We start from the raw sequence: 15,306 nt of genomic DNA on the forward strand, positions 1-15,306 counted from the left end.
TCTATGAACTCTACGCATAAACTCTACGTCTGGGTGAGTGCTCATTGGCTGTCAGCTCTCATGAGCACATACGCCTACCCCTACAACTTAACACAACATCAGACCTATGTGAATTGCAGACTGGTTGGACTGAGCTGTTGGTGATGTCAGATTACATGACCGGTGGTCACCAAAACATGTCCTGACTGCTCCCAACTCGCTAAGATTATGTAAAAGAAGTTTGTGACACATAATCACTGGAAAAACCATATAAAGTGACAGAGCCATTACAAATTGCTTAGTTGCTACTAGTAAAATAAAAATTAATTGTATCTTTCACTTTATACCAACTTGTTTGTGATATCAGTCAAGGTCAAGCAGGTCCATTGGTAAATAATTCATATATGACGACAAAATGTATAGGACTATATCATAGGTATTTATCATTCTGTAATGTATAGATAATACAGTAGCTTGTTTTTTTCTACCACTTTTAGTCAGTCAGTCATCGTCCAACCCGCTATATCCTAAAACAGGGTCACAGGGGTCCGCTGGAGCTAATCCCAGCCAACACAGGGTGCAAGGCAGGAACAAATCCTGAGCAGGGCGCCAGCCCACTGCAGGACACACACACACACACACACACACACACGCACACACACACACACACACACACACACACACCAAGCACACACTAGGGACAATTTAGAATCGCCAATGCACCTAACCTGCATGTCTTTGGACTGTGGGAGGAAACCGGAGCACCCGAAGGAAACCCACGAAGACACGGGGAGAACATGCAAACTCCACACAGGGAGGACACAGGAAGTGAACCCGGGTCTCCTTACTGCAAGGCAGCAGTGCTACCCACTGCGCCACTGTGCCACCCTCTACCACTTTTAGTCATTTCTTAATGCATAAAATAAAAAAGGGGAATGTTTTTTATTTTTACTAAACTTATTTCTCCGGAGGCCTTGTCCTCTTCATTGCATGCTTTTGTTTTACGTCAAATTTCAAAGTGAGGTAATTGGTAAATTTCAAACAGAGCAAGGCCCCAGGACAAGGCCCCACATACCTCTCAGAAGTGATAATACACATCAACAAGTTATGGACAACAAGAAATCATGAAACATTTTTCCAGTGTAGAAACAATTTATTATGTGCGGCTGTAAAAGAGAATGAGAAATGGACTGGACGTGCAATACAAAAGTAACATGAATGTAACTGTACCAAGATTATGAGTTTGATATCATTTAATGATAATCCTTTTTTATAAAAGATGACAAAGATATTTTAGATTACAACTTCTGGTAATACATAGTGGCCAAAATCTTTTTTTTTTAGATTTTCAATTAAGATTACAATGCTGCTCTTTCAGAAATATATACCTTACTTATGAAATAACTGTTATGAAAAGTTATGTTTCTTCTGATTAGAATGTAGTCAAAATGACCTTTGATTCAGATGCTTCAAAAATTTACTATCAAATTAATCCGCCCGTAGCTCCACCAGTGACGGTTGCCCCCCTTTCTGAAGTGGATCTCAACAAAAATCTTGAAGCAGGCAGCCCACTTGTTCTGACCTGTGAAGTGTCAGATCCGTCTGCGGTGGTACACTGGTACAAAGACAAACAAGAACTTCGACAAGAAGACTTTGAAATCCAATCAGAGGGCACCACCAGAAGACTGCTCATCCCATCCACCGACTTCTCGCATTCTGGAGTATACAGCTGTGATGCTGTAGATGCTGTCCTCACTTTTAATGTGAATATTGAAGGTGACTGGATGTGTTTTAGCTGAGTCAGTCAAGAGTGAATTAACCTTCTTACTTTTTTTTTTCACATTACTAAACATGAAGGTTTTCTTTCATGAATACTGAATTAACTGTTCTTGTAACATTTTAACAAGAAAAGTGAGCACCAGGATGGAAAATAATGATTAACTACTTTCTTTTCATCAACTGCATGATTTGAGCACCCTCGTTAGGAATTATATGTGGAGATTTTGTACCTTTTTTCTTTTGTTGTCTGGTCGGCTGGTGGTCTGTTAATCTAAGACAAAAACAAACCAACATATAATTATAAAGAGCAAAATGAGGTTGTCAGGCTTTAACATACGGGCAAGACCTTATTTTGTTTCACTAGTGTCACATTTATAAGGCTTTGCCATTTAGTGTAATTTATAAAAAAAGTCTACTTAAAGGAAGAGCTTCTTCTGTAGTTAAAAGAAAATTAAACATGACAGCATTTCTTTTCAAAATAAAACTTCTGTAACTTCCACATGAATCACTGAAAATTTCTATTAGAAAGCACAGTTAGATAAAACAACTTCCACGCATAGTTTTAAATTATAAACAAAACCCAGTAGTAAGCTCATAAACAAAAGCTAAATTGAGGAACTATGGCAGAGCTCGCAAGGGTTAGCTTCACTTATCTGACCCTATATGGTTAAATAAATGCCTGCCTAAAAAAACCCAAACAAAATCACCTCAAATGTGAGGAATAAAAAACAAAAAAAAAAATGAAATAGACTAAGTAGATTCAAAAACAAAGTGAACAATTATCCAGGGATGCAGATAATGTTAAAAAACATCACAAAATAGAAGCAATTTGAATTTCTGTCAATATGTGCGGTCACTATATTGCTAGAGTGAGAAAGGTAGCAATTGTTTTAGAAAATAACCAGGTGATAACCAAAGGACAGACAAGATAGGTAACCAGGTACTAAACAAAACAATACCCTAAAGTGAAGTCAAAAAGTCATAGTACAAAATTTGTTAACCAAGAAATTTGCTCACAAATAGACAACCAACAAATTCTTTGTTTCTTTTTTGTTTTTTTCCTTTTTCATGACCTTTATACCAATGACTACGTGATGTCACAGTCACTAACTTCTTTTCAATTCCCTAGCTATGCAGCAAAAGCTGTTCCACAAAATGGCCATGCCCATGAGAAACAAAATGGTGTTGCAGAACAGATGGTAAAATAATTCAACTCAAACTAAGGTCACATCCAAAATCCATGAGTTAAAAAGCACCTAAGTATGCATAAATATTTTTAGGAAACACTTCATAAAAAGCACAGAAATTCCTTAAAAATGCAGATCACAACAGTCAGAAGTTGCCTCATTTTACTACATACATTGCTATGACACTAACGTCATTATAGATCATAGGAAAAAAGAAGACTGGCAGTCAAACAAAACAATGTAAAATATATCATAAAAGTCATGGCTAACAAATTTTATTTACGTCTTCTGCCCAGACTGAAAAATGCAGTTCACAAAAGCACAAGACTAAGGGAGTGACTGTTGTAACGGCCAAGGTCAAAACAAAAAATCAGACTGGCAAAATACCAATGTCCAAAACACTATCCAGAAAGAATTTAAATCCCACGCAAGCCTTAACTGTTTTTACAGAAACTTGAAAATGGAACAACACCATCTTTATGACATTCGAAAGGCAAACAATTTTTAAAATACAGTAATATTACCAAAATCAAATTTATTAATATAGAAAAATGGATTCTAAACCAAACATAACCTATAATTACAAGAATGCAGTTTTAATATGATACTTTTGGGGGTAAAATGATACGCTAAAAATGCAAAAAAATAGTGAGTGGGGTTCCATTTCAGTATTAATAAATTAATTAGCTTTAATTAGGATCTTGTAGCTGCTTAGATTTGGGGGTGTAACCGAGCTTTAAAACAAATGAACTAAGTGCAGTTTTCTTTCTTTAGTACTAATTTTGTCTTTCATTGTAGTGTGGGTTGAGTAAAAAAGGTTGGTTTTAATTGAAGTTGTGAATAACAGAATACACTTTGGAAGTGTCCACCTCCTCAGCAAGATATAACTAGTCCATCATAGAACTGACTCTGGCATACTGAACGTAATGTGCAAGTCTTGAGATGTTGTTTTGGGTGTATGTGAGGGTATAGCATACTGTTTGATAGTACCAAGCACTGCACTGAACAGAGTGCCTGTATAATCTTGGCATACCTTACGTAAATGATGTGGTTTGCTTTCATTTAGCCCACTGAATCGTTTTTCTATCTTGCAGCACCACCTGTGAAATTCATTCCTGTTCCCGAAGGGGACCTGCACAAAACAGTCTTGGAGTCGGAGCCTGTTGTGTTGTATTGTGAGCTCTCTCGATCTGACGCTCCTGTTCACTGGTACAAAGATGGGGCAGAAATTCAGGCAGGAGAAGACATCACAGTCCAGTCAGAAGGAACAATGAGGAGGCTCATCATCCAGGCAGCAAAGCTCTCTGATTCAGGAGTATATGCCTGCCACGCTGTAGACGACACCATGATCTTCAAGGTCAACATTCGAGGTACAAAACATCCAGGTGTTTTATTTTGAAAATTTAAAATGAGTATAATGTTGATTTAATTATTATTTTTCATCTAAATCATAGTTCAATATTTCCTCCTCATACCTCAGTTGTTTCTTTACCTTTTAAATTTAAATCTTCCATTTTCCTATCCATTTACACATTAACCGGCTGCTATTCAAGTGGTTCCAGGGATAACTCTGAAAAAAAGTGACCACAAGAAGATGACGTTCACCAGCAACTCCTTGACATACTGTACCCCAATCCAGTGTTTCAATGGTCCATCTTATCCTAAATTTCACAGACCACTATACCCCTATTTCTGGGTATTGACACTGGCATGTAAATGCTTTAGATTGTACAAACATGCAAGGATCATCCAGGCATTACTAACAAATAGCAGCATATATACTACAGTATATCTTCACCCAATAATTAATATATGTGACTTGTGTGTTTTGAACGCTTAGATGCACACATCAGATTCACACCTTTTTAGATAGATAGATAGATAGATAGATAGATAGATAGATAGATAGATAGATAGATAGATAGATAGATAGATAGATAGATAGATAGATAGATAGATAGATAGATTATGTAGTTTCTTCCTCTGAACATTTTCTTGATTTACAAGGACTAAACTTTTTTGGCTGCATGCTGAATATCCAGAGTGTGGCCGATTTATATTCATTTAAAATATTCTCTGACCATAACACCATTTTATTAATCATGTGAAAAACCAACAATGCAGACTTTTGCTTTGGATAGATTGTAATAGTATTCTTGGAATTATACTAAAGTTATGCAGGCAGGTTAGTCTGTTGACCAATCATCCGCAAACTGCTTCCTGAGAGTCGCATATGAGCGCACTGAGAACACGATCAAAAGTTTCAGCTAAAGAAATATAAGTTATGGAAGACACAAGTGCAATAGAGCAAGGTGCTAAAAATAAATGGTGGTGGGCATGCTGGGGGAACATCGGGGTATAGAGCATAATACACTAGTGCATGGTGTAACAAATTAAACAAACCTGGTGTTTGTTTGTGTACTTTGTTCACACCGTTGACATTCCCACTAGGTTGCATTCAGTTGAATTTCTAGTTGGGCTTTTGGGAAGCTGCTACTGATTTGTTAGTTGGTCCAAACAACGAGTAATTAAAGAAAAATGCATATTTTTTCAGAAAATAAAATGCATACTAAACACATTAAGCCTGAATTATACAGATCCAAATACAACTTGACCACAGGTCTGATTGACCTGATTGTAGATTTTTAACACCTTTGTATGGCATACGGCATTCACATGAAATTTTCACCAGAAAACCCACGTCTCCAATAGCAGCTGAATGTAGCTTTTGAAGCCACATATGACATGACTGGAAAAAAGTTACTGGTATGGCACAATGTGGGTCAGACGCTCAAGAAAGATGCTTGGGGTCTTCAGTACAAATCAACACTGCCAGGAGCAACAGGCAGTACAGCTGCGTCTGTGTCTTTGCCACGCAGTACATGCAATCCAATCACACATATTGAGACATTTATTGTGGAGCATAACCCGTTATTCACAATAACTTAACAACTATTTGACTTCTGTGAAAACAGTTCTTTCAAGATTGCATGTTTTGGTCAGCTACAGGATTTCTTTTTTGTATAATCCTGAAAGAGTGAGCACATAATAGATTCTATGCTACACTTGTTTAAAGAAATACTGTAAATGTTACCATATTTTGCAGTTATATTCATTACTTAATGAATGATTGGTGTTGCATTTCTAATCATTTACTGTTATGTTGCTTTCTTGTTTATATTTATAGTTGTGTAGGCTTAAGGAAGCATTTTGAAGTTGTTCATTGCTTACACATTTAATGAACATGAAAATGTTCTTTTTCATTTCAGTTATTACTCTAGTTAATTCTCAATTTGTCGTAACAAAATGATTCACTTAAAATATACTCATCGGATGTGTGCATATGAAATGTGGAATAAAAATAAAGCACTTTCAATATATGGATTTTTGACATAATGTGATATTGAAATTTTGCACAAATTCATTTTCATGTTGTTTCAGATATTGCAGCTTTTATAATAACCTCCTGTCCAAAGTTTCAGGGTTAAACATTTTTTTGCTTTAATCTCTACATGTATTAAAGCACATGGTGGCTTTGCATTACTTGCTTTTAAATAACTTATATCTGACACTCATGGTTAAAATCTTTCAAAATGGAACTTATAATAGAGAGCCAGTGTTTGTAACTTCTATGTTACTGTGTAGCATCTCGATGTAAATCAGACCAACATCATTTAAAGTTGTGAAGATGACTTACCATTTTTTACCACTCAAATTTCTTCCTGTGGTCTTCATAATTCACTACTGTGAAAAGTGATAATAAAGAATTATATCAATACTTTAGAATTGAATCAGAAGAATTTCTTCAGTAAATCACTGAATCATGTACTAGTAGAAATTAAGCAGTATATTTGATAGTAGACAATAAGTACTTCTTTACACAATCAATCATGGAAATTCAGAACAAAGTACTGGGTCACGTAGTTGATGTGGTAGCCTGGACACCTTTTAAAAATGATTTGGGTAAGATATTGGGACGACGTATCTGTTAGATAACCATATAACCCTTATGGACTGCATGGTCTCCACTTGTTTGACACATTTCCTATGTTGTTTGTTCTTATGTGGACATTGAATTAGGTCTGAGTTAGGTTGGAGAGAGGTGGATATGATCAATAATATTTTATGCAGCAGTATCAGTGAACTGTTACCATACGCACCATGTTGGATACACTGGCAAGTTGTAAAAACCAATCAAAAACCAGAGGTTCAGCACTTACAGCTTGTCATTGTGAGCTTTTCTACCATAAAGTTTTATAATTATTGAGATGATTTGTCAAACTTATTAAGGATATTGACTTGTTTATATGCACCACATGTTTTTTCTCAAGTGAATGCCATATACAACTGAATCCGGGTTTTTTTTTTACTCGCTGTTCTAAGGAGCGGGCTCCACACTTCTGCCACTAACAGCTACAGCTGATGTATGGTGCCTACTGCATATTGAAGGTGTTTTAAGAGAATAATGGTGATATTTTTTTTCCCTCTTAGAGCCTCCTGTTACAATAATTCAGCCATGTGACGATGTCCACTTGCAGTACAATGTTTCAGACAAGATTGTTTTAAATTGTGAGCTGTCTCGTGCAAATGCAGCTGTACATTGGTATAAGAATGGTCATGAGATCCTGGAAAGCGAAGATGTAATCTTGGAATCTGATGGTTGTCTACGAAAACTGACTATCCTTAACGGAAAGGTTGAAGATTCTGGAGAGTATGTCTGTGATACTAACGACGACTCAAAATTTTATGAAGTTTCTGTAACAGGCAAGTCAAACTTTGTCCTTTATTGTTCTAAACATTTTGCTAATGAAAATGTTGCAAGCTGTATTATTTTTATTATTTAGAGCATCTTATTTTAGAGTAAAAATATAATACTAGTAATATTTATTACATTTCTATAGGATTAGTCCCTTACAACCAGATCATATCTTTCATTTTCCCATCTATTCATCCACTGATTTTCTGAACCTAATTTTCCTGATAAAGAAAACCAGACAGGTAACAATCAGACAGGATACCCATCTGTCCCAGGGGGATGCTCACATGCACAGCCATATTCACTCATACCTGGCCAGATTAAATCACTAGAGAACCAAATAAACTAACATGAATGTGTTTGGATATGGAGAGAGCCTGACGTATCCAGAGAAAACCCATACAAATGGTTTTAGAATGTGCAAACTCCACACAGATAGTAACCAAGCCATGAATCTAATTTAGCTTCCTGGAACAATGAAGCAGCAGCATTAACCACTAAACAGAATCTGTTCTCATTTATTTGTAAAAAATCTTTTTCAAGAATTTGTTATACAATTCTTTTCCATTATCCTTTGAGCGCCAACTTATGCCATTCAAAAATGCATGCATGAGACATGCACTCTTTACTGTAATCCTAAGTCAATAACTGAAAAAGTTCCGTTCCGGATTTCTTCAGTTTCACAAGAAACTTGATGGCAACTTGCTGTTCACTCTTGCACTCCAACATTTTCCAGACAAGGGTAAGAAAACGTCTACATTTGAATATGCATCCACTCGTACTGAGTGAAGCGATCGAGGTGAGCCTTTTCTCACCATGACAAGTTAGAAAATGTTCAACAACCATCTTTTTGTTTGTTTCATCTCATTCTTGGTTCCCCGAACTATACGTTTAGTGTTGTGTTTTTGTGTCATACCTCGTACAATGAATCTTTTCAGGTAAACTAGTTAACTGTGCTTAGCTTTTTTTTTTTCCTAAATACCCTTGTAAAAAGTGAATACCAGGGAATCAGCAGTTCTCGCACAAAGAGTTGAAAATAAATGCTATAAGAAACTGAAAGTCAAATAAGAAATACACCCAGTTAAAGGCTTTTCAGTCAGATTGGCATATCTTTTGACTCTCTTTTTAGAGCCAGCGGTTCAGATTGTATACCCTGATAAGTCTCCCGTAGATCTTAGATTCACGACCTCAGAGAGGGTACTGCTCACCTGTGAAGTTTCCAGAAGTAATGCAACAGTTCGTTGGTACCGAGATGGACTTGAGGTTGAGAGAAGTGAAAATTTAATCTTAGAAGAAGAAGGAGTTTACAGAAGACTTATCCTCTGTTGTGCATCAGCTGAGGACTCTGGGGAGTACATCTGTGATGCATCTGATGACTCGGTGACCTTCAATGTCATAATTTCAGGTATTTTCATTTTTGTTTTCCTTTAGAAAAGTTAACAAAGTTGGTTAATCATACACAGTAACATGATGAGAATCTCTTATATCCTACCACTAATCTGCAGACACATCTGTAATCATTTCCCCATTGTATTAACCAATTAGATGTGCTTCCAGTACAATTTTCATATCAAAGAGAGATAAGCAAAATGTGATATTTTGTGAATATGTATTTGCTTCTTTTGGCATTTTCTGAATCTACTTACTTTGACATTACGTGCTATCAGATCTTTATCAATGTCCTAATAACAGACAAAATACCACACAAGATTGCTACTTAATTCTTTTAAAGAGTTAACCAAGCTATCTTACAACCAATGTGCCTCTGTGAATAATTAATCTTCCCCTTTGCTTTGACGAATGCTTGCACTACATTTAACTGAAATAACTGCACCCAAGGATCTCCTTTAATCGTATGTGTGTGATTATTTTCTCGCTCCATAGCTCAAATACACCTCAGCTTCTGACGGGCAATTTCATTGAGTGATGTAAGTTAAACCAAGATACCCTCTCACCATATCTCACAGAAGATGTGATATATCTGATGGAAAATATGGTGCAGGACAAAAGAAGACAGAAAAATGATCAAAATACCGTCAGTTTATTAAAGAAGTGCAGTAGAAGGCACATTTCACTTGACAACATTACCAGTATATTAATATAAGTCAGTTGGTAGTCTACCATAGGTTCACTCATGACACATGGCCAATTCAGAATCATTAGTTAACCTAACATAAGAAAAAAACAAAGTTTCCAGAGAAATATTCAGGGAGATACAATGCAAAATTTTTAGTTATTACATCCCACCAAAATATCTTAAAGCACATCATTTGACCTTTAACTAAAAACTAAACCATGCTGAAGTCATGCAGTTAGTCCCTCTTTATTCACATAGTGTCTGATAAAGCGTGAAGATGTGTGTTCATTTTTAACCTAAGTTACATTTATTTTATTTTATGAATTAATAATCAAGTCACTGCTAACACTTTGTAATTAGTTTCCTAATTAGTTTCTGAATGTAACAATCATTTATTTATATTTACTTACCATTTAGTCTCAGTAAAACTTAAATGGAAGTCAACACAGAGATTAAGGAACAAGTGTAATGCAGTCTACTTTGTTGTTACTGTAATCATCTTTGCGGTACAATTTGGAAGAAAGTGCAGACTTAAATAGGACAATTTGAACAACCTGACTAAACGATTAGTGAATACTTTACTGTCATTCCAAAAACAGCACAGTACTTTGCACTGTTGCATCACAGATCCAATGTCCTGAGTTCAGATCACGTCCCCATCCACTGCCTGTGTAGAGTTCACTCATTTTTTTCCAGTGGCTACATAAGTTTTTCTTCAGGTACTCCAGTTTCCTTCCACATCCTTAAAGATGCATGTTGTAGTAACTGGCAGTTATAAACAGCTCTAGGGTGGGTATGTGTAAGTGAGTCCTCAATAGAATATGAAACCATCCAGAGCTGATTCCCACTTTGTGGCTGATACTACTGGGTTAGACCGACAACTACAATCCTGAATAGGATAAAATGAGTTTAAGAAGATTAGAGAGGATATCTGACTCATTTCACATATGACTTACAATATTTTTCCAATAAGCAAATATCATAACATCAAATCTTGTAAAATTTAATGCACCAGTAATGTCTTGGAGTTATAAGTGTGTTTCATTTATAGTTTATGACTCAAAAAGTCATTAAGGTGTCATTTCAGAGATTTCTTAGGTCATAGAATTCATTACACTGCAAAAAATGAAATCTAAGCAAGGCGAAAAGTATTTATTTCATGACATGTTGTCTTCCTTATTGTAAGAATTATTGACTTATTGAAAAATTTGTATTTATGATTATTTAGCTTACTTTAAGAAGTCTTGATACAGGAGAAAATAGGGTGAAATGACACCTTTTATTGGCTAACTAAATAGATTACAAATGTAAGCTTTCGAGGCAGCTAAGGCCCTTTCATCAGGCAAGGTGTTGTCAAGTAAATATTGCTTACCCCATTGGCAGATTTGTTTGCTAAATAAAAGCAAAACAGCTCCTGTTCAAAGTTTTTGTCTAGTTTTTGCATATACATTTTTGCAGTGTGGTTTCATTTGTTTTTAGTTCTGATGCATTTTTATGAATGTTTCTTTCTGAATTATCTCTCCTGCGATGCTATATTGTTTTGTTTTGTTTTTTTAATGAATACTGCCATTGTTGTTGTGTAGTTTCTAGGCATTTGCTAGGCTTAACAATTGGAGATTCATGTCACATGATGTGATCACCGTGACAGGATAAAAGTAAGCATTATGCATTTCTGAATCATCTGAGTACTAAGATGACTTCAACGAGCTTGGCATGCGACTTATTATATTAAGTTGATATCTTGGTTTTGACTCGCTTCCTGACTTCGATTCTTGTCTTTCGCAATTTATAAATAGTATTTGAATTTCTGGATCCTGACCCTCTTGCTACATCCTTTTATTTTAGGCTTAGATTTCAGCTTCACATTTTGGGCTTATTATAAACTAGCAAAATACCCGCGCTTCGCAGCGGAGAAGTAGTGTGTTAAAGAGGTTATGTAAACATATATATACATAAACATACTGTATATACATAAATATATACATATACACATCCACATATATATATATATATCAACATATATATACACATACATATATATATATATATATATATATATACACACACACATGCAGACACATATACATATATATACATATACATATTTGTATATCTACATATATATACACATATATACATATATATACATATACATATTTGTATATCTACATATATATAAACATATATACATATATATACATATTTGTATATCTACATACATACACATCTATCTATCTATCTATCTATCTATCTATCTATCTATCTATATATATATATATATATATATATATATATATACACACATATATATATACACATACATATATATATATATATATATATATATATAGCAAAATACCCGCGCTTCGCAGTGGAGAAGTAGTGTGTTAAAGAGGTTATGAAAAAGTAAAGGAAACATTTTAAAAATAACGTAACATCATTGTCAATGTAATTGTGTTGTCATTGTTATGAGTGTTGCTGTCATATATATATACATATACACATATACACACACATATACACACATATACAGATATATTATATATACATATACACATATATTTTTTATATATATATATATATATATATATATATATATATATATATATATATATATATATATATATATACACATACATACATACATATAGACACATAGATGCACTTACAATAACATAGAAATCAATATAAACAACATTAACATCATTATCATATGAGAATATGAAGTAATATATAAGAAGCACATTTCATATAAATATAAATTATTAAACAGTAAAATCTTCTTCTATAATTTGCTACCGTGGCTTTTCGTTGGTCTGTCCAGGATTTTAAATCACATGTAGCTTGCAAACCGTTTCACGTATTGACTTGAAATATGGTACACATATAATACGTCACGTCTGCTATCCGCTTTATGGGTGATGAATGTATTACTCTTTTTATGTTTATTTTATTTTAGAATCAACTCCTATCTGCGCACACCAGGGCGGCCGTGGGCAGATGCGTATGGTGTATTCAGTCCATGTTATCGTGCATTGCGCTGTCACTGGTATTTTGATAAAAGAATTTGAACAATATATAAGAAGCGTATAAATTATTAAACGGTAAAACATTAACATTTAAGAAGTAAAGTTACATTGAGTACTACTGCAGTGCCTTCGGGTATACCTCATTTTTTCTTTGCCCATTACATGCTTAAATGTATACATTTTTTGGTATACCTACCCGAGAACACGCGACATATAACCGACCGTGGGAGAAGCATGGATTTTAAACACGCGTTGAGTTCATCTGCTGGTCTCCCTCGTGGAATAACTGGTAATGTTTGACTAAAATCTACAGCGAGTAAAACGACATTACCTCCTTTTTTTTTTTTACAATCTCTGAGATCTTGCTTTTTTCGGTTCAAGGCTTCATAAGCTCTTTTATGTTCAATGTTGTACTTAATAAGTACTAATTATCCCAAACCATCATCTTTGAATGTTGCAAGACTTTCGCCTTGTATGTAGATCGGGGTAATTACATTCATTGCATTCCTAGTCTGAATCACAATCTGATTGTATGGGTGGTTACCTGGCACTGTAGGGTTGCCACCCGTCCTTTAAAATACGGAATCGTGCCGCATTTGAGAATGAAATTGCGCGTCCCGTTTTGAATCAATACTGGACGGGATTTATCCCGTATTTTTTTTATCATTTTTTTTTTAAAGCAGCGTCTCATGCAAATCATCCCACACGCATTTTATGAAGATGCCTCCTTTCCTACTTTTGATTGGGTAATACTTGATGTCATCGTTAGTTTGATTGGTGTTTTTAACTGTCCAGTGAGGAGGGCGTGTCTTTTAAGTACAGTCTGCAAAGTGTTGGCACTGAGATGTTGCGTCAGCGCCATAGTTGAAGCCCCTAACGTTGCGGTCAGCAAGTCGGCTAACATCCGCCATGTGCCGTCTTTCAGTTGCGAGAAGCAGATCATAGAATGGTTGAAACTGTTGCCCCTAACGTTGCGCCACGGCGTGTGCTTCGTTTATACCTCGTGTCTTCTCATTAAACTTTTATCTCGCGAGTATGTTATTGCAATCCGCAGCGGGGAGCGTTTCTATAAACTTCATTTAAACTTACATTTTACACCGTGCTTTGTTTCCCTTATGAACATGCTTGTATGCTTAACTCGCTCCGTTCTCAATTGTTTAATTAATTTTTTGCTCTTCGCTGTTTGCGGCTGTTCCTCCATTTCCCCCTACTTCGTTCTTTTATCTCGCGAATATGTTATTGCAATCCTTAACGGGAGCGTTTCAATAAACTGATTGAAAATAGTTTTGCATTTACCTTTTTAGTAAAAGGCGAGCTTTTAAGCCTGAGAAATCACCCCGTAAATGCACACGTTTAATTGGACATGTGTTAATATGTATGGTTACACAGTATTAAAAGACAGTGAACAACGTCAGTTACCTTTCTTCCCGCGTTTGATAAAAGGTGAGCTTTTAAGCCTCAGAAATCACCCCGTAAATGCACACGTTTAATTGCACATGTGTTAATATGTATGCTCACACAGTATTAAAAGACAGTCAAAAATTAACGTCATTTACCTTCGTTCCCGCGTGTGACTCGTGCTGTAAATGTCTTCCTTGTTTTTAGTTCACGTGATTACGTAGGAGGCGTGATGACGCGATACGTGACTCCGCCTCCTCCATTACAGTGTATGGACAAAAAATATGTTCCAGTTATGACCATTACGCTTTGAATTTCGAAATGAAACCTGCCTAACTTTTGTAAGTAAGCTGTAAGGAATGAGCCTGCCAAATTTCAGCCTTCCACCTACACGGGAAGTTGGAGAATTAGTGATGAGTGAGTCAGTCAGTGAGTGAGTGAGTCAGTCAGTCAGTCAGTGAGGGCTTTGCCTTTTATTATTATAGATACTAAATTTCTTACTTACTGGCTTAGACCTTAACTTGCTTTTCTGTCTTCATCTCCTGAACCCTAATTTCAAACCATCTATTGCTCCATCGTCCTGCACAGCCATTACACTTGAAGGCTGATCACAGACTGAAATTTTAATTTATTGTCGAAAAGATCAGTCTCCAGAGAAGAAAGCAGTATGAGACTGAGAAGAGTGAGTTCAGGGTGGTCATGCCAGCAAGACCATTTAAGGCCTTTGAGAAATTCTATCTAATCAAAAAGGAAGATGTAGGTCCTAAAAATATTTCTATATATTCCTAAAATGGGACATTGCTTGACAGAATGAGGAAAGGTACAGGAAACATTAATGAAAAGCTTTCCTGAAAAAAAAAACAACACAAATGCTTTTCCTGTAATAGATGAGGTTTCTTCAAAAATTCAAGGATAGACTATCTTCCCAGCTGTAGATAGTTCTAGAATAGGCCCCAACATTCAACTGAAATTAATTCAAAAGGGTTCAGAATTAGGGTATTTTATAGGTTTTTTTCCATATAAAAATTGTAGTCTCTCTGATATTAATTTTGTCTACATGCAACATTATTCAAATAATATCCTTAGAGATCTTGCTTGTTC

The 15,306-nt window shown here is 35.4% G+C and overlaps 1 protein-coding gene across 3 annotated transcripts in view; it reads left to right on the forward strand.

The window, feature by feature from the left end:
- Positions 1-15,306, forward strand: part of obsl1a (obscurin like cytoskeletal adaptor 1a) — a 144,244-nt gene that overhangs the window by 80,868 nt on the left and 48,070 nt on the right. For 2 of the 3 annotated variants that reach the window (XM_051931188.1, XM_051931189.1), the window contains 3 exons: positions 4,040-4,315; positions 7,437-7,709; positions 8,831-9,106. In XM_051931188.1, the coding sequence (XP_051787148.1) occupies positions 4,040-4,315; positions 7,437-7,709; positions 8,831-9,106 (825 nt within the window). Of the gene's footprint in view, positions 1-1,482; positions 1,756-4,039; positions 4,316-7,436; positions 7,710-8,830; positions 9,107-15,306 lie in introns of all 3 variants that reach the window. The other variant, XM_028807562.2, reaches the window with a different exon arrangement.

This window comes from Erpetoichthys calabaricus, chromosome 8 (assembly GCF_900747795.2).
Source record: "Erpetoichthys calabaricus chromosome 8, fErpCal1.3, whole genome shotgun sequence".
In the NCBI taxonomy this organism is placed as follows: Eukaryota; Metazoa; Chordata; class Cladistia; order Polypteriformes; family Polypteridae; genus Erpetoichthys; species Erpetoichthys calabaricus.